Source organism: Galleria mellonella, unplaced genomic scaffold (assembly GCF_026898425.1).
Source record: "Galleria mellonella isolate WM207_F2 unplaced genomic scaffold, CSIRO_AGI_GalMel_v1 utg158, whole genome shotgun sequence".
Taxonomy (NCBI): Eukaryota; Metazoa; Arthropoda; class Insecta; order Lepidoptera; family Pyralidae; genus Galleria; species Galleria mellonella.
The window spans coordinates 2,525,508-2,544,923 of NW_026442003.1; the positions used below are offsets into that span (position 1 = coordinate 2,525,508).

General features: G+C 39.3%; 1 protein-coding gene and 2 long non-coding RNA genes across 3 annotated transcripts; 2 read left to right on the plus strand and 1 right to left on the minus strand.

Moving 5' to 3' along the window:
• The first annotated feature begins 3,455 nt into the window (after positions 1-3,455).
• LOC128200116 (uncharacterized) lies at positions 3,456-7,779 on the plus strand. The gene is made up of 3 exons (XR_008252538.1): positions 3,456-3,766; positions 5,777-5,944; positions 6,609-7,779. It is a non-coding gene; the product is annotated as an uncharacterized LOC128200116 (long non-coding RNA).
• Positions 7,780-10,405: 2,626 nt separating this feature from the next.
• On the plus strand, positions 10,406-15,417 carry LOC116413013 (uncharacterized). The gene is made up of 3 exons (XR_008252539.1): positions 10,406-10,608; positions 12,634-12,689; positions 13,385-15,417. It is a non-coding gene; the product is annotated as an uncharacterized LOC116413013 (long non-coding RNA).
• A 1,012-nt stretch (positions 15,418-16,429) lies between these two features.
• Positions 16,430-19,247, minus strand: LOC113509296 (ribonuclease H2 subunit C). The gene is made up of 4 exons (XM_052892388.1): positions 18,953-19,247; positions 18,060-18,187; positions 16,765-16,869; positions 16,430-16,531 (listed from the first exon to the last, which is right to left on the minus strand). The coding sequence occupies exons 1-4, from the start codon at positions 19,104-19,106 to the stop codon at positions 16,517-16,519; spliced, it is 402 nt and encodes a 133-aa protein (XP_052748348.1). The 5' UTR covers positions 19,107-19,247; the 3' UTR covers positions 16,430-16,516.
• Between the last annotated feature and the right edge of the window lie 169 nt (positions 19,248-19,416).

Sequence of the window (19,416 nt, forward strand, 5' to 3'; positions counted from 1 at the left end):
AATGGGAACTAACCTCTTCATTACTAACAATCCCTTCCCCCGGTATATTGCCTGTAGGTAATGTAACGTAAAAGTTACATTTAGCAAATAATTTTATTATTTATGTAAATATTTATTTAAATTTCTGTCTTGCACTACTACTGCCCACTCACTACTTCCTATGCCACTGCGCTAAGTTGACTGGAAGAGATCTCTTTTAGAGATAAGTTCGCGTTTGCTAACATTGTTATTAACTTATTGTTGTTACTGTATGTTTTAGTGCAATAAAGAATATATATTAATAAGTATTTATTTCATATATATGATAAGTCATTTAAACTTTTTATTTTGCACAACCGCCTCCCTATAATGTGTGTACTGCTATAACGTTGTTACTCTAAGTTTAATTCCGTTGATTGTAAGTATTGGCGATGTCACGTGCATTAGTTAAATATTGTTTTTATTTGTGAAAATCTGTTATTGGCGTTTTGTTTTTACACCATTTTTTGTTATTATATTCTAAGCTGTTGGGTTTTCTTAAAAAAAAAATATTTAAGTGTATATATAAAGTTTATTTTTAATAATATATTAATTTTTTTTATGCAACTTAGAATGGCAAACAAGCTGACGGCCCACCTGATGGAAAGTGGTAACCGTCGCCTATAGACATGAGCAGTACCGTGGACATAACAGAGTATACTGTTTCGCCCATGATACCCCCCATGCGTTGCCATTCCTGAGGACTCAGGTGTTATTCCTCTGTACCCAGTAAATTCACGCCATATCCCACCCTTCAAACCGAAACAAAGCCATGCAAACACAGCCGCTTCACGGTTGAAACACGAATAGGACAGAACCACCCAAGCAATCGACTTTTGTACAAAGTCTCCCTCTGGTAAGAATAATAAATATTTGAAATTTATTTAATTTTATTAAAACACAATCGAACTAGTTCTTGATTATAGATTTAACACGACCGCACTAGTTCAATGCGATGTTTTAGCGATGCCGTTCACATCACTAGAGTGACTTCTGCGGCCGTCGTCGTTGATGGGCGGCGAGACATCGGTTACATTCTAAAGAACTAACGTTATTTGTGCTTGTTTATTGACAATAATATATTTATAAAGTAAACTGTGACCTCTATCTGCATAATTTAGAAAACCAATTATGCGGAAAGAGGTCGCAAATTACTGCTTTCACGTATTTCGAACAGTGATCGTGTGACGCGAGCTATCTACCCCACACACTGGGTAAGTGTTGAAACATAATTGTAAATTAAATATTAGGCAATAAATCTTGCATTTTTCTTGTAGATACTGTATTATTATGATTTGCTAAATGTCATAATGTAATGTGGGCTGAAACTATATCTGAATTGAATGTTTAAACGGAAAATCAGTGGCGTACCGTCACCTACCCACCTATTGGATATTATATTTGCATAATGACATTTTTCATATGAACATGTGTTAATTTCACTCGTTATTGTAGTTACTTGTATCTCTTCATAATACCTTCGCTTGTAACACTGTTCTGACTCCATCACGATCCTCGCCTGCGCTGTCGGTGTACCCTGGCGGGCCACCAGTGAGAGATGATACGTGAGGGTGGAAGCAAATCAGTTGGCCCACCATGACGAATTCGACAAATATTCACCAGGTTGTTTTCCAGACAGAATTATGTGGAGCTCGACCTTGTTGGATCTTAGTACTAACAACCCCCCCCCCCCCCCCTCCGTACCACATTCATCACAAATTGGGAAAGGGATTGGTGGTAATGCAGACTACCAGATCCATTGCTAGCAATTTAGCCTGTCAGATCGACCTCCACGTGGTCCCGTCCCAGCCCCGGACCGGCCACTGGAGGAAAGGGTCAAGCAAAAAGGCGAGGGATGCTAGAAGTGCATAAAGGAAGTTGGTAAAAAAAGGAATGAAGGATTTATGGGAAATAAAAGAAAGGGGGACATTGTAGTCACACCTAAACCGCTGATAAAGGGGGGAAAGGGATTGTTATTAATGAGGTCTAGTGAACCCATTGCTAGCAATAAACCCTATCAGGTCGACCTCCACACGGTTCTCCCTGGAAACCATCGTGGTTAATTCAAGTGGAATTCGTCACGATGTGCTAACTGACCTGCTTTCATCGTCACCTATCACCCCTCACTGGTTATTATTAATATTATATTATTATTATATTATTATTAGTATTATTATTATATTATAATAAACACAGTACTGGTGCCCCGCCAGCGTATACCGATAGCACAGACGGTGTTGCCATTCCATTGTCACCCATTAAAAAAGCCGCTTCTATAAGCGGCTTTTTTAATGGTTGTAGGCTATTATTTGTGTGGGACGAGAGGGAGGGGGTAATTTTTGTAGGATACTTTCTATTCCGTCGTCCGATTTGCTTCAAACTTTGCAGAGTTATTGTTCATAATGTATAATTAAAGTATACATATTTCTTGTCTCAAATTACTCCTTATTAAAGGGGGTGAGTTTATTTTTGTAACTATTTTATCTCTACCTGTACCAACAACCGGAATTGTTGAACAAAATCTCTATTAACGCAAGCGAATCCGCTGATAAAAGCTAGTAATATATGTAACTAATAATATCTAAATTATTTAAATGTAAAAATATGTCGGTAATATGTCGAAAGCTTAAAAATTAATTATAAACATCGAATATAAAAATAGCCTATTGGAGATTTTTTCTTATGAGTGAAAATGGTATGGTTACCCCGCCTGCGCTAACGGGATACGCTGGCGGAGCACCAGTGAAGGGTGATAGATGAAAATGAAAACAGGCTAGTTAGCCCATCATGATGATCATCAGGAATTAACCACGATAGTTTCCAGGGAGAACCGCGAGGTGGTCGACCTTGCAATGGAATTCTCAGTCTCTTTCACACATCACATTCACAATCCCTTTTCCCCCCTAGCCTATTGGAGTGTCAGGTCAATAAAAAAGAACTATTGTAGTGACTTCTTGGAGATTCTCGATTCGGTTGTATTTTTGTTGTCTGTCACCTCATAACTCCGTCAGTTGTGAACCGATTTGGCAAATTCCCATTGTACCCTAAGGAATATATTTACAGATTGTTTCCATAGAAATTGTATTAAAATTAGTTTAGTAGTTTAGTTTTTAGACAAAAGCAACTAGGTTTGTTACAATTGAAGTCTCAATTGTTCTAATGCCATTAAGTCATTTATATATTACAAAAAGTTTTTGGGATAAAAAGTTGTACAGCGCAGATATACATTTAGAAATTCGAAGCTTCTGTTCGACAGAGTGTGAATGTAAATATGTTCGTTTGTTACCTTATAGCGCGTTACGTAGCGAGCCACTATCGGGAACGCTGACGCCGCGCCGCGTCCATCGCTCGTGTGCATGACGTCAACGGCCAACTAGGCATTCGCTGACGGTGCACCACGAGGCCGGCACACGGGACCACTCGAAGACTCACTCTTTGTTCGCACATCGAACTGAGCACCCATTTTAATCATAATTAGACACTTTAGGGAATTTATATTGCAATTTTTATTATTAAATTTAGTAAAATTTCGCTTTCTTTGGAACGCTCCAGTTGTCCTCGTAATTGGCGCATGCAGCAGGACAGTTGGAGTCAGTGTTCGCCGCAGTCGGTATCCAGCTGCGACAGTCGCTGCTCCTATTCGTGGCCACTGATTGAGCTGTCAAGCTTTCAAGTGTCCTGACTTTGGGAGACGAAGCCAAAGATCCAAGCGTAGATACAACCCGAGAACAAACGAGATGCTGCTCATGTGAGTACTCTGAATTGACTAGTGATTGTTTACTTTTCCTTTCGTGTTAATTGATTGTGTTTAAGGAAATTTTCCATGAACTTCCACCGTGGCGAATCACGTGAATCTCGTAGTTTTAAAATACAGAACTGGCATACTCATTGGGAAGGATTTTTAGACAATAATAAGCAATCAAATATTAGTATTTATTTATTTATTTACACTTTATTGCACCAAGTAAAAAGAGAAATAACAAATACAGTAAATATTAATGAGAAGTGATACAAAAGGCGGCCTTATCGCTAAGCGATCTCTTCCAGACAACCTTTGGGTAGAGGACATTGAGAAAAAGACAAAGGGTAGGTGGCGCACTATTATATAAATATTATCACATACAAATATGTATACATACATACATATATACATACATACATACACATACATATATAATATATACACAATTAAATGTATACATAACATACACATACTTAACAGCACACGTACAACAGAAAAAAAATAACGAAGGAAAACGAAGAGAGAACACAGGAAAATAGTACTAAAGTGAGAGGTAGTAAGATTTAACAGAGGTTTTGAAGCTAGTAACAGTTTGAGCGCACCGAATAGAGGTAGGTAGTGAGTTCCACAGGCGAACTGCCTGAACAGTAAAGGATTTAGAATAAAAGAAAGGAGAATAATATGTAAAGAATAAAAAGTAATATGGCTGCTTTAGATAAAGTAATTAAAGCTCTTAGATTTACATCAGAATTTAATGGAAATTCTAACGCGTTAACTGGATTTATTAAATTGTGTGACCAAGTAGTCGTCGAGCGAGAATGCGACGGCAGTGAATGAGGCAAACTAGCATTAAAATAAATGGTATTTTCAACCGTTTTCAAATAGAAGGAAGCTCTCTATTTGATTGCATTTTTGTTCTATTGTTTGTTACCTCATTACTCCGTCAGTTCGAACCTAATTTGGAAAAGCCTTTTTTATCTGGAAGGATATATTTTTTAGAACTGTTATTAGAACGCTAGGCTCCGAGCAGCGATCTAGTAATTTGCCTGAAGATGCTTCGTTTAGAGACGAGACACGTGCGCGAACAAAATGGCCGTCGGAGATTGACGGCTAATATAGAAGGTTGTGGAACTTCTGGTAGTAACAGTGGTGGTCAGTCTTCGAGTGTTGGCAGTCGCACACGTGCTGTATAACAATGATGTCAATGTCTTACTTTTTTTTTTAATGGGTGATAATGGAATGGTGACCCCGCCTGCGCTATCGGTATACGCTGGCAGGGCACCAGTAAGGGATGATAGGTGACGATGTAAGCAGGTCAGTTAGCCCATTATGACGAATTACACTAGAATTAACCACGATGGTGTTTGAGGGGAAACAAATGGAGGTCGACCTGATAGGGTGTATTGCTGTCAATGGTTCAGTTAGACCCCATTACTAACAATCCCTTTCCCCCACTGGTAGTATCTCACTAGGTGTCTAACTCGAAGGCTCACTCTTTGTTCGCACATCGATCCGGGCAGTAATTTTAATTATAAATAGAATAGGTAACTATCTGTTCTCCTTTAACCAAAGGTTGTCTGTCTGGCGGTTTTATCGCTAGGGCGCCTTTTGTACCTTTATGTGTATATTTTGATCTGTACTCCATGCTACTGTATTTCACTTGAATTGTTTATATGTCATTGTTTATTTTTATGTTTTTAATGCAATAAAGAGTTAAATATTTTTTTTTTATACAACTTAGAATGGCAAACAAGTTAAAGGCCCACCTGATGGAAAGTGGTAACCGTCGCCTATAGACATGAGCAGTACCGTGGACATAACAGAGTATACTGTTTCGCCCATGATACCCCCCATGCGTTGCCATTCCTGAGTAAGTAATAGTAGTAAACAAATAAATAACTTTAGCTCCCGACTTCGTCTGCGATATGTTCACACCGCAATAAAAAGAAGCCTGTAACTTTGTCCGTCGCATACAGTAGGTACATATATATAAAGATTTCTTTAACTATTTTCCAGAATGGAACCTCAACACCGAGCTGGAACCAGATGACAGTATGAACTACTCAAACGCCGTACTCTCCGAGGATATAGCACGGAATATGACGGAGACGAAGCAGGCGGAGGATGCCGAACGCGTCATGGACACGCTGTTCATAGACAACTGCGATCACAAACGACTCAAAGGTACTCAGACTAGAGCAGTGTTTCCTAACATTTTTTGGGCCATGCCCCATTTGAACAGAATTGGGACTTTTACCAGAGGGAGACTTTGTACAAAAGTCGATTGCTTGGCCACCTCTGTTTCATTCGTGCTCAACCGTGAAGCAGTTGTGTTTGCATGGCTGTGTTTCGGTTTGACGGGTGGGATATGACGGTGAATTTACAAGGTACAGAGGAATAACACATGAGTCCTCAGGAATGTCAATGCATGGGGGTGTATCATGGGCGAAACAGTATACTCTGTTATGTGCATGGTACTGCTCGTGTCTATAGGCGACAGTTACCACTTTCCATCAGATGGGCCGTCAGCTTGTTTGCCGTTCTAAATTGTATAAAAAAAATTCAGTCGATTAATTTTTTTTTTATTTGTACTATAATACTAATTAGACATTAGCGTACTAGCGAATTATGCTTTGTGATAGGTACTCATAATGGTAAACAAACTGACGGCCCGCCTGATGGGAAGTGGTCACCGTCGCCTACACATACGGAATACACTGTGACGCCTATACTGCCCCTTATGCGTTAATAAGTTATTTGTTAACGTCAGTCCCATTACTAGCAATATTCTGTCAGGTCGACCTCCACGTGGTATCTCCAGCGGTAATTCTTTTATATATTTTTTCAGTTATTCGCAACGAAGCAGACGTTACTGGACCATTGCAAAGTACATTTCGACGTGTGCACTGAAACGACGCTCAAGAAATGCCCCCAAGGAACATCCATGGACGAGTTCGTTTGACCACCAATATTTCTCACGAGAGACTTTGTACAAGTCGTCTGCATGGGTACCTCTGTCTCACCCGTGTTCCCGCCGTGAAGCAGCTGTGCTCGCATGGCTGTGTTTCGACTCGAAGAATGGGATATGGCAGCGAGATCACAGGACTCAGAGGCACAACACCATAATCCTCGAGGGGGGAAGGGATTGCTAGTAATGCGGACTATCAGCCCCATTGCTAGCAATATACTCTAACAGGTCGACCTCCACGCGGTACCCCCTGGAAACCATCGTGATCAATCATTGTTCAATTGGTCACGATGGGCCAACTGGCCTGTGCCCATGGCGTCCCGCCGGCGTACACCGCTAGTGCGCGCTGGGCTGCCATGGACACCACCACGCCATTATTCGTGGTGGATATAAAATAATCTAATAGGAGTGGTTTAAGTATATCATTTTAATATAGTTTTTTTTTCTTTCATTTTATTTCGTTTTTAGCGTAAGGCATTAGTAAGTTTCCCACTTGCCCGCGGGGGCTGGTGGGCCGGTGGGCTGGTTTCCTATGCAGAGGATCCAGGTAGATGATATGTCGAGTAAAACTATCCATTTAAAATTTTTTTTTTCTTTTCTTTAGTTTAACTTTAGCGTAAGGAAGTGTGACGCCTAATTCGTGCAGCTTCCGACTTGTCCCCGGGGGCTGCTGCTAATTACGATGTCCGGAAATACATAATAGTGATATATTGTGATTTTTTATTATAAACATCATATGGAACGCGTGCAGTGACATTTTTGATACACTGTAATAGCTTTTATACAACTTTCTAATTCTTGTTAGAACAAACATTTGTTAGTTTAAGCACTTTTTTTTTTTAGTTTAATCGCATGTTAGATTAAGAATTAAGAATTATGCATGTTAGATAAAGATTAAGAATTTTTTAGCTTAAGAAGCCAATGTCTGCAAAACCTTTGTTATTTTATGCAACTTTCAGCTTAGTAGATAACGGAAGTCTATTAATTTTAAGTGACTTTCATTAGTAATTCCTTTTCTTTAATTTTTCTAAATAAATAGTTTTTATTTATATTCCTTTGTTTTATTTTATAACTAGAGTTTACCTACCTTCGGGCAGCTCGAATTATCGATAGTCAACGCCTTACTGTCCGACTTGACCCACTGAAACTGCGCAGAGATGTTGCATCTCTGTGCATCTTCTACCGAATTTATCATGGGGAGTGCTCTGAAGAATTGTTCGGATTGATACCTGCTGCTGATTGTCACCACCGTACAACCCGCCACAAACTAAAGTTTCATCCCAACAAATCTGGACGAGTATCGGTCTTCCACCGTGCGGTTTTCAAGGCACTTTCTTCCACGCACAACCACTCTTTGGAATCAACTTCCAGCAGCAGTAGTTCCGAACCGATACGACAACATAACCTTCAAGAAAAGAGTATATTCCTTTTTAAAAGGCCGGCAGCACACTTGCAATGCCGTAGGTGTTGTGGGTGATCATGGGCGGCGGTAGTCACTTACCATCAGGTGAGCCAAATGCTCGTTTGCCTCCTGTGTTGTAAAAAAAATCTTTGTTCGCTTGACCGCGATACATTGTAGGCTTGGAGTTCTTAATGGATAATAATGAAATGGTAACCCTACCTGCGCTACAGGTATACACCGGTGGGGTACCAGTGAAGGATGATAGGTGAGGATGAAGTAGGTCAGTTAGCCCATCGTGAAGAATTCAAAAGTACTGATTAAAAACCATCGTGAGATGGTTTCCAGGGGGAACCACGTGGAGGTCGACCTAATAGGGCATAATGTTTAATTTTTTTATACAACTTAGAATGGCAAACAAGCTGACGGCCCACCTGGCCCAGCTAGCAATGGGGCTGTCAAACTCCATTGCTAACAATCCCTTTCCCCCCGCAAGCAGGTCTGTTAGCCCACTGTGATGGATTCAACAAGATTTAATCACAGTGGTTTCCAGGGTACTGCGCGGAGGCTGATCTGACAGGATATATTACTAGAAGTTTTCACCAGAGGGAGACTTTGTACAAAAGTCGTTTACTTGAGCACCTCTGTCCCATTCGTGTTTCTACCGTGAAGCAGTTGTGTTTGCACGGCTGTGTTTCGGTTTCAAGGGTGGGATATGGCGTGAACTTACTGGGTACAGAGGAATAACACCTGAGTCCTCAGGAATGGCAACGCATGGGGGGTATCATGGGTAAAGAGGGTACTAATTGAGAAACCTTATCTTACACTACCCACATATTATATATATATATATATATATATATATATATATATATATATATATATATATATATATATATATATATATATTACCCTATTCCCTTTGGCCGCAACAGAATATCAGTGCTTTGCTCTTTCGAGGGCGAAGCAATAAACTGAGTTGTGGCCATTTTGTATTGTTATGTCACACTCGCAAACGAAAAATTTTATTGTCCCGAAAAGTATAACAAATACATAAATTTTTGTTATTTCAACATCAATTGCATATAAATTCTGATCTGTCACGTATATGACATGTTACAAAACATGCACACTAGTGTAATAAATTTCTTGACTCATATATATATATATATATATATATATATATATATATATATATATATAATACCATATTTAGCATATTTAGAACTAACAGAATGTATCATCGTACCTCCCATCAAATTGTTTATAATTACTCCTCTCCATCCAAAGGTTTTTTTTTGATGGGTGAAAATTGTATGGTAACCCCGCCTGCGCTAACGGGATACGCTGGCGGAGCACCAGTGAAGGGTGATCGGTGAAAATGAAAACAGTTAGCCCATCGTGATGAATTCATCGGGAATTAACCATCATAGTTTCCAGGGGGAACCGCGAGGAGGTCGACCTGGTTGGGTATATTGCTAGCAATGGGATTCTCAGTCTCCATTACTAACAATCCCTTTTCCCCCCCATCCAAAGGTTGCCTGCAAGAGATCGCTCTTAGCGATAAGGTCGACCATTGTTCTCTCATTGTGATAATTTCTTGTAATTGTTTATATTTATAATAAATTTACTGTTGTAATCTTTTGGAGGAAACAATAAAGAGTATCTATCTAACTATCTATTTATCACTCATTAAATATGACAAGGGCGGCCATGAGCGGTGGGGTACGAGCGAGACACATGAAGTATGTTCTAATATTCTCTCAGTAGGGGGAGAGAGGATTATTAATATTGGGAATTAGCAATCCCATTGCTAGCAATATACCCTGTCAGGTCGACCTCCACTCGGTGCCCCCTGGAAACCGTCGTTACTAATTTATCGTTCAATTCGTCACGATGGGCTAACTGTTCTGCTTCATCCTCGCCTGTCATCGTTTACTGGTGCCCCGCCGGTGTATACCGATAGCGCAGGCAGGGCACCATACCATTGTCATCCATTAAAAAATACTCTCGCATTTATTAGCAGTTGTCTCAATACATAGAATGGTAACCCCGCCCGCACTGACGGTATACGCTGGCGGGGCACCAGTAAGGGGTTACAGGTGAAGAGGTGAAGATGGGGCCAGTTCATAATAATTTATAATACATATATAAAAACAAAAATCGATTTTATTAAAACACAATCGAACTAGTTCTCGATTATAGATTTAACACGACCGCACTAGTTCAATGCGATGTTTTAGCGATGCCGTTCACGTCACTAGAGCGGGCTCTTCCATTTCTACGTGCGTCATCGTCCAGTACGGAGGGATCGGTTATATTTTTAAAGAATTAACATTATTTCTGTGTTTAATCATTTAAATTAATATATTTATTAAGTAAATCACGACCTATGCGGAGAGAGAGCTCGCAAATTGCTATTTGCTTGCACGTATTTCGAACAGTGATCGTGTGACGCGAGCTATCTACCCCACACACTGGGTAAGTGTTGAAACATAATTGTAAATTAAATATTAGCCAATAAATCTTGCATTTTTCTTGTAGATACTGTGTTATTATGATTTGCTAAATCTCATAATGCAATGTGGGCTGAAACTACATCTGAATTGAATGCTTAAACGGCAAATCAGTGGCGTGCCGTCACCTACCCACCTATTGGATATTATATTTGCATAATGACATTTTTCATATGAACATGTGTTAATTTCACTCGTTATTGTAGTTACTTGTATCTCTTCATAATACCTTCGCTTGTAACTCTGTTCTGACCTCATCACCATCACCTCGCAGACATTAATCACACCACGAGAACCAAACGCGACAGTAATGCGACAATTTTTTTTTTGGTGGGTAGAAATAGAATAGTAACTCCGCCTGCGCTATCTGTATACGCTGGCGGTGCACCACTGAGAGGTGATAGGTGAGGATGAAAAGGTAGGCCAGTTAGCCCATCGTGATGATTACACCAGGAATTCAGTACGATGGTTTCGAGAGGTGGGGTACCACGTGGAAGTCGACCTGGTAAGGTATATTGCTAGCAATGGGACTGGTAGTCCGCATTACTAACAATCCCTCCCCCCGTGAAGGTGCTCTTTTTTTTTCAATGGATGATAATGTAATGGTAACCCCACCCGCGCTATCGGTATACACCGGCGGGGCACCAGTGAAGGATGATAGGTGAGGATGAAAAGGCAGGTCGTGATGGATACACCTGGAATTCGTCACGATGGTTTCCAGGGGGGACCACATGGAGGTCGACCTGGTAAGGTATATTGCTTGCAATATGACTGGTATATAAATGGCCTATTACTAATAATCTCCCACCCCCATAATTCTAGCGCAGCGTTTTTCAATCGTATTCATGACGCGACCCCCTTAGCATGTAAAAATATCTTGCGACCCCACGGTTTCGAATGTGTATGAATTTTATTATAGTACAATTATGAAATCCATACAGTTATTTATATTCACAGTTAGGTGTCGATAAAATAAAATAAATAATACATAATAAAGTGTCTAAAACAGACGTGTAATCGATGTCTGTTACAAATACTTCTTTATTTATTATTAATTAATTGTGTTTACGGAACTGTTGGTTTGTCACCATTTCGACACCTTCTGCGACCCCCTTGTTGAGGCTCGAGGTCCGCCCAAGGGGCCACGACCCACACTTTGAAAAACACTAGTGTATCTGTCGAGCAGTTGCTTCGGTTTGAAGGGTAGGATGTGACAATGACTATACCAGAGGGATACTGTACAAAAGTCGATTGCTTGTGTACCTCTGTCCCATTCGTGTTTCCACCGCGAAGCAGTTGTTTGCATGGCTGTGTTTCGATTTGAAGGGTGGGATATGGCAGTGAATTTACTGGGTACAGAGGAATAATACTTGAGTCCTCAGGAATGGCAACGCATGGGGAGTATCATGGGCGAAACAGTATACTCTGTTATGTCCATGGTACTGCTCATGTCTATAGGCGACGGATGCCACTTTCCATCAGGTGGGCCGTCAGTTTGTTTGCCATTCTAAGTTGTATAAAAAAAATGAAGTTTTCACAGTATGAAGGTATTAAATCGTAGTCCTCAAGGACGGCAACGCGTGAGCGATACCATGATGCCCAAGGCGCTGTTCTTATCTATAGGTGACGGTTACTACTTACCATGAAGTGGGCCGTCAGTTTATTATAACCAAATGGGATATCTGCATTTTAAATTATATTTTATTTCATAATAGAATAGAAAAACACATTAGAATTTATTTATTGGACTCTATCAAATAATGGGAGGGGGGGAGTGGAATGTTAGTAACGGGATCCAACACTTCCATTGCCAGCAATGCAACCAGGTCGACCCCCACGCGGCTCCCCCGGAAACCATCGATGGGCCAACCAACCCGCTGTCATCCCCACCCGTCACCTCTCACCGGCGCCCCGCCAGTGCACACCGATAGCGCAGGCGCGGTCACCATTCCATTTTCACCCATTAAAAAAAATTTACTTTTTTTTTCAGAAGCAAAAATATCCAAAGCGGAGCTTGAGAAGGCGCCGAGGAGTTGCGCAAGATTCGTAAGTTCGCTCATCATCACCTTTTTTTTTTTATGCAACTTAGAATGGCAAACAAGCTGACGGCCCATCTAATGGAAAGTGGTAACCGTCGCTTATAGACGTGAGCAGTGCCATGGACATAACAGAGTATAGTGTTACGCCCACGATACCTCCCATGCGTCGCCATTCCTAAGGACTCGGGTGTTATTATATTTTTGTATAAAACTTTTTAATGTGCCAAAAAATTATTTTTAAAAATTTTGTCTGTCAGTACGTTTGTTCCGATATCACACAAAAACTACACGCATCAAATTGGACGTTAAAAAAGCTATCTTCAAGTAATTAATTTCTTTGGGTTTTCTATTTTTAAAATCCGCACCATAGCTTTCCAATTCGATTCTATTTTTATTATGTTTCTTCCCTGAAAACTCCGTGATTTATTAACGATTTTTTGTAACTGAACGATATACTTTCACATTAGTTCCTCCCCATGCGTTACCGTTCCTGAGGACTCTAGTGTCATTCCTCTGTACCCAGTAAAGTCACGCTATATCCCACCCTTCAAATCGAAACACAGCCATGCAAACACAACTGATTCACGGTAGAAACACGAATGGGACAGAGGTCAATCAATCGACTTTTGTACAAAGTCTCCCTCTATATAAGTGAGTCTCCCATGATATCTTCAATGATAATTCTTTTATATATTTTTTCAGTTGTTCGCAACGAAGCAGATGTTACTGGACCATTGCAAAGTACATTTCGACGTGTGCACCGAAACGACGCTCAGGAAATGTCCCCAAGGAACATCCATAGACGAGTTCGTTTCACCACCAATATTCACCATCAGAGGGATACTTTGTACAAGTCGTCTGCAGAGGTACCCACCTCTGTTCCACCCGTGTTCTCGCCGTGAAGCAGCTGCGCTCTCATGGCTGTTTCGACTCGAAGAAAGGGATATGGCAGGGAGATCACAGGACTCGGAGGCACAACACTATAGTCCTCGAGGGGGGAAGGGATTGTTAGTAATGCGGACTATCGGTCCCATTGCTAACAATATACCCTAACAGGTCGACCTCCACGCGGTTCCCCCTGGAAACCATCGTGACTAATCATTGTTCAATTGGTCACGATGGGCCAACTGGCCTGTGTCCATGGCGCCCCGCCGGCGTGCACCGCTAGCGCGCGCGGAACAGCCATGGACACCACCACGCCATTATTCGTGGTGGATTTACTAAACTATTAAGAGTGGTTTAAGTATTTCATTTAATATTTTTTTTTCTTTTAATTTATTCGTCTTTAGCGTAAGGTATTAAAAACTTGAGATACAAAGAAGGGCTGGTTTCCTATGCAGAATCCAGGTAGATGATATGTCGAGTAAGATTATCCATTTTAATATATTTTTTTTTTCTTCTGTCTTTAGCGTAAGGTATTAAAACCATATAACTAATGGGAGTAGTTTAAGCATTTCATTTAATATAGTTTTTTCTATTACTCGCCATTGGCATAATGTAGCGTAAACATTATAACTAGCCTTTTTTTTATTTTCTTTATCTTTGACATAATTGTAGCGTAAACTTGATAACTAGACTCGAGTACGTTCCCCACTCGGCTGCGAGGGCTGATTGGGTGGTCTCCAACGAAGTGGCCGGGTGGATGGTGTCAAGGGACATAAGCCATTACAAATTTTTCTTTCTTATTTTATTCTTTTTTAGCGTAAGGTATTAAAAACGTAACACATATAACTAAATGTGTGAGTAGTTTAAGCATTTCATTTCATTTTTTTTTATTTTCTTCGTCTTTGACATAATGTAGCGTAAACATAACTAGACTATTTTTTTTTTCTTTATCTTTGACATAAGTGTAGCGTAAACATTATAACTAGACTCGAGTACGTTCCCCACTCGGCTGCGGTGTTCGGGGGCTGATTGGGTGCTCTCCAACGAAGTGGCCGGGTGGATGGTGTGTCGAGGGACGTCCGCCATTACAAAGTTTTATTTCTCGTTACATTAATTCTCTAGCGTAAGGTATTGGAAACATAACATATATATATACAACTAAATATGTGAGTAGTTTAAGCATTTCATTTAGTATAGTTTTTTTTTCTTTATTTATATTTAGCGTAAGGAAGTGTGATAACTAATTCGTGTAGCTTCCGACGTGTTCCCGGAAGTTGCTCCTAATTGTCTGAACAGCAAAGAATTGTCACTTAATATGTAGTTTTATTTTATTTTATTTTAATTAGTTTATAAGACGCGTGCAAAAAAATTATTAATATATATATATATATATATATATATATATATATATATATATATATATATATATATATATATATATATATATATATATATATGTTAAATGGAGTAAACCAGGTCAACTGTGCTGGTGAGTGCGGCCGGGATGTGTCCACAGATCAGGATAAGCTGAGTGTCCCGCTCTGTGACATATACTCGGACACGCACAAACACACAGTCGGACACGAGTCACATTCATTATTATAGCTTTCATACAACTTTCTAATTCTTGTTACACTACAACATTTGATAGTCTAAGCTTTTGTTTGTTAGTTTAAAAGTTTATTAGCGTAAGCGTTTGTTAATTTAAGCATTTGTTAATCAAGCAAATGTCAGTTTTCGTTTTTTAGTAATAATGCAGCTTGCTAGAAAACGAAAGTCTGTTAATTTCAAGTAACTTTCTTTTGTGATTCCTTTTCTTAATTTCTCTAAATAAATAGTTTTCATTTATATTCCTTTGTTTTATTTTACAACTAGTGTTTAACCACGACTTTGTTCGCTTGACCGCGATACTCTGTAGGTTTGGAGTTCTTAATGGGTGATAATGGAATGGTAGCTCCACCTGCACTATCGGTATACGCCGGCAGGGCTCTAGTGAGGGATGGTAGACGGGGATGCAAATAGGTCTGTTTTTTTTTTGATGGGTGAAAATGGTACGGTAACCCCGCCTACTTCTAGGTGAGGATGAAACCAAGGGGTCTACCATGAAATCAGTAGGAGACAGGGAGAGTGTACAAAAGTCGATTGTTTGGGTACCTCTGTCCCATTCGTGTTTCAACCGTGAAGCAGTTGTGTTTGCATTGCTGTGTTTCGGTTTAAAGGGTGGGATATGGCGTGAATTTACTGGGTACAGAGGAATAACACCTTAGTCCTCAGGAATGGCAACGCATGGGGGTATCATGGGCGAAACAGTATACTCTGTTATGTCCACGGTACTGCTCATGTCTGAATTTTTGTTCTGACCGGAATCAACCCAGTAAATGGAGCTTAACATTTCGTTTGTTATAAATCCTACCATAAAAGTCCAAAGGAACGATACTTTAGAATTTTTTTAAATGGTATGTATCATGTAATTTTAACATCAAATTTGTGTTTCGTTCGGACCAGAAATTTCGGAAAACATTCCATTGTAGGCCGTCTGATCAGTTTTTTTTTACACAACTTAGAATGGCAAACAAGTTGACGGTCCACCTGATGGAAAGTGGTAACCGTCGCCTATAGACACGAGCAGTATCATGGACATAACAGAGTATACTGTTTCGCCCATGATACCTCCCATGCGTTGCCATTTCTGAGGACTCAGGTGCTATTCCTCTGTACCCTGTACTAATTGTGACGAATGTAACAAAAATTTTAATGTAGGGGGTAAATTTTTTATTTACCCCCTACATTAAAATGTTACAGTACGCCAACGTAGTTAAGGTATATTAGAAAGATATAAAAAAAAAAACCTTGAAAAATATAAAAAAAAAAACAGTTATAATTCATTAATAAATACTTGATTCGAGATAATCCAATTGACTTGACATAATAAAATCTTCCAAACGCCTATCAGTCTCCATGTACCTGAAATAAAATGTAAAAAAAAAAAAACATTTATTTATTGTATTGTATTGTAAAATCTTTATTGTACATAATTCAAGTTGAGCACTGATAAATGATTTAATATACAATGGCGGACTTGTCACATAGAGGGATCACTTACAGTCGACCTTTGAGAAGCTGTTAGTTACCACCTTCCACCAGGTGGGCCATCAGCTTGTTCACCATTCTAAGCTCGTAAAAGAATAGTTACTCACAGCTTCAGCAATGTCCACCCAGTCCAGTGCCTTCACCAGATTATCATTCTTCGACGGTTTCTTGTCCCAATTCCAGTACATCACCTGTTTAAATCCACCAGCGACCTGTAAATAAATTTACTTCAAATATAGCCTTATCAATAGTTGTGTGGTTCCAGCATAGAATGGGCCACCACTTTCTTTCCCGTGGGTGTCGTAAGAGGCGATTAAGGGAACTTAATAATCGAGCAATAAGCAGAAATGTCCCTTTTAAAACACCACCAAAGTCTAAATATAGTTGCCAACCCATCTGCTAAGTGTGACAACTACTGGCAAAACCCTCCAATATAGGGAGGCCTATGTTGTTTTTTTTAATAGGTGACAATGGAATTGTAACCCCACCAGCGCTATCGGTATACACCAGAGGGGGACTAGTGAAGGATAATAGGTGAGGATGAAGCAAATCGGTTAGCCCATTGTGATGAATTCAACAAGAATTGTTCACAATGGTTTCCAGGGGGGACCATGTGGAGGTCGACCTGACAGGGTATATTGCTAGTAATGGGGTCCCGGGAGGCCTATATTTAACAGTGGACAGTTGACAGCTGATGTGATGACGATGACAGCTCGATCAAAGTGGGTTACCATTCCATTATCACCCATTAAAAAAGACCCCATCAGGGAGAGGGGAAGGGATTGTTAGTGATGGGGTCTAACAGCCCCATCGCTAGCAATATACTTTATCAGGTCGATCACCATGTTCCCACTGGAAATTGCTGTGCTTATTTCTTGTTGAATTCACCACAGTGGATCAATTGACCTGCTTTCATCCTCACCTGTCATCTCTCACTGATGCCTCGCCAATTTATACTCATAATATAGTTGGATTTTTTTTTTTATTTATTTATTTTTTATTGACCACATTACAAAAAATGTCTGGTACAAAAGGCGGACTTAATACTATATAGCATTCTCTCCCAGTCAACCTTTGGCTAAACAGAAATTTTAATATGCGGTGAAAAAATCACAACACATACAATAGAGATTATATAAATATACAAATATGTAATAAAAATACATATATACAAATATAAATATACATATATAAATATACCTACTTATAGATTAAATACGATAACACAAATAAACAACGATAGAGATCAAAAGTGATGATGATGAAGGTGATGAACTGCTTTCACAGTTACCTTGGGTTTTTTAATGGGGGAAGATGGAATCAACTTCCCCCATTAAAAAACCCCCATAAGAGTATACTAATAGGGCAGGCAGGGCTAATATACTCTCAGGTAAACACATACCTGAAACCTTCTATCAGCATTTTCAGCAAGCGGCCTCTTGGCTTCTGTGACTACAATTGCTCGGTAACCATCAGGTAGCTGCATCCTGGTACCATTGAGAAGGTGTCCACGAAAGGTCGCTGATAACTCTGGAAACCACATCAAATTAGGAAGAATTTAATTTTAATAATAACACTAGATAATCGGGGGGAAAGGGATTGTTAGTAATGGAGACTAAAAATCCCATTGCTAGCAATATACCCAACCAGGTCAACCTCATTGTGGTTCCCCCTGGAAACTTTCATGGTTAATTCCTGATGAATTCATCATGATGGGCTAACTGGCCTGTTTTCATTCTCATCTATCACCCTTCACTGGTGCTCCGCCAGCGTATCCCATTAGCGCAGGCGGGGTTACCATACCATTTTCATCCACCAAAAAAAAAACACTACATAATCTGGTAAACATTGTTTTGCTGCCTACTGCCACCTACTTGATCCAGTTTATCACATAGAAACAATACTATCACGAAATTTGGAGCAAACAATACTCATTATTTGCTCCAAAAAGTACTTTGTACAAAAGTTGTTCGCTTGGGTACCTGTGTCCCATTTGTGTTTTTGTCATGGAGCTATTGTTTGCATGGCTATATTTCAGTTTGAAGAACCCCATGTTGTAGTCTCTTTATACAATAATTTATATAATTTTAATTTTATTTACAATAATTTATGTCTCTTATTATAATTTACAAATAAATTTGTCGATCACGCATTGAAGCTCCCGTGTTTTTATTAATAAACAATACCTCGTTACTTAGCAACCGTATCGTCAAGCGCGAATCGCTGAACACGTTACAGGTTCTTGTAAAACCTTAAATAAAGTAATGTGCAAGTAAATTAACACCTTTCTTTTACCTCCATTCTCGTCTTCACAAATATACGGTTCAAAAAATCTGCGAACGTTTGCCGGTCCATCTTCGTCCACCTTGCACGGTATAAAATGTGCGCGCTGCTCGAATATCTCTTTGTTTTCAGTATCTTTTAAATTGTTTTCCACTTGGATTGACATTTTTATAAACAATAAATATTACTTGTTACTATATCCAATCATTTATTATATAAAATTAAAAAAATATATTAGCTAATTAAAAGTAAAATGAATAAAAGTTTTTTAAATTCAGGATTGCCAACTTAGATTGCAAGGTTTCAAGCTAAAACAGATTAAAAAAAATGAACAACTGGATTCACCAATATTTACACTTAAAGTAAAATGTTCTAAAATATTTTAATACTGATTATTAACCTGTCGATTAATCTAGTTATTAAATAAATACTGAATTCTGAATATATGTATACTTGATCCCCAAGGCAAGGATAAC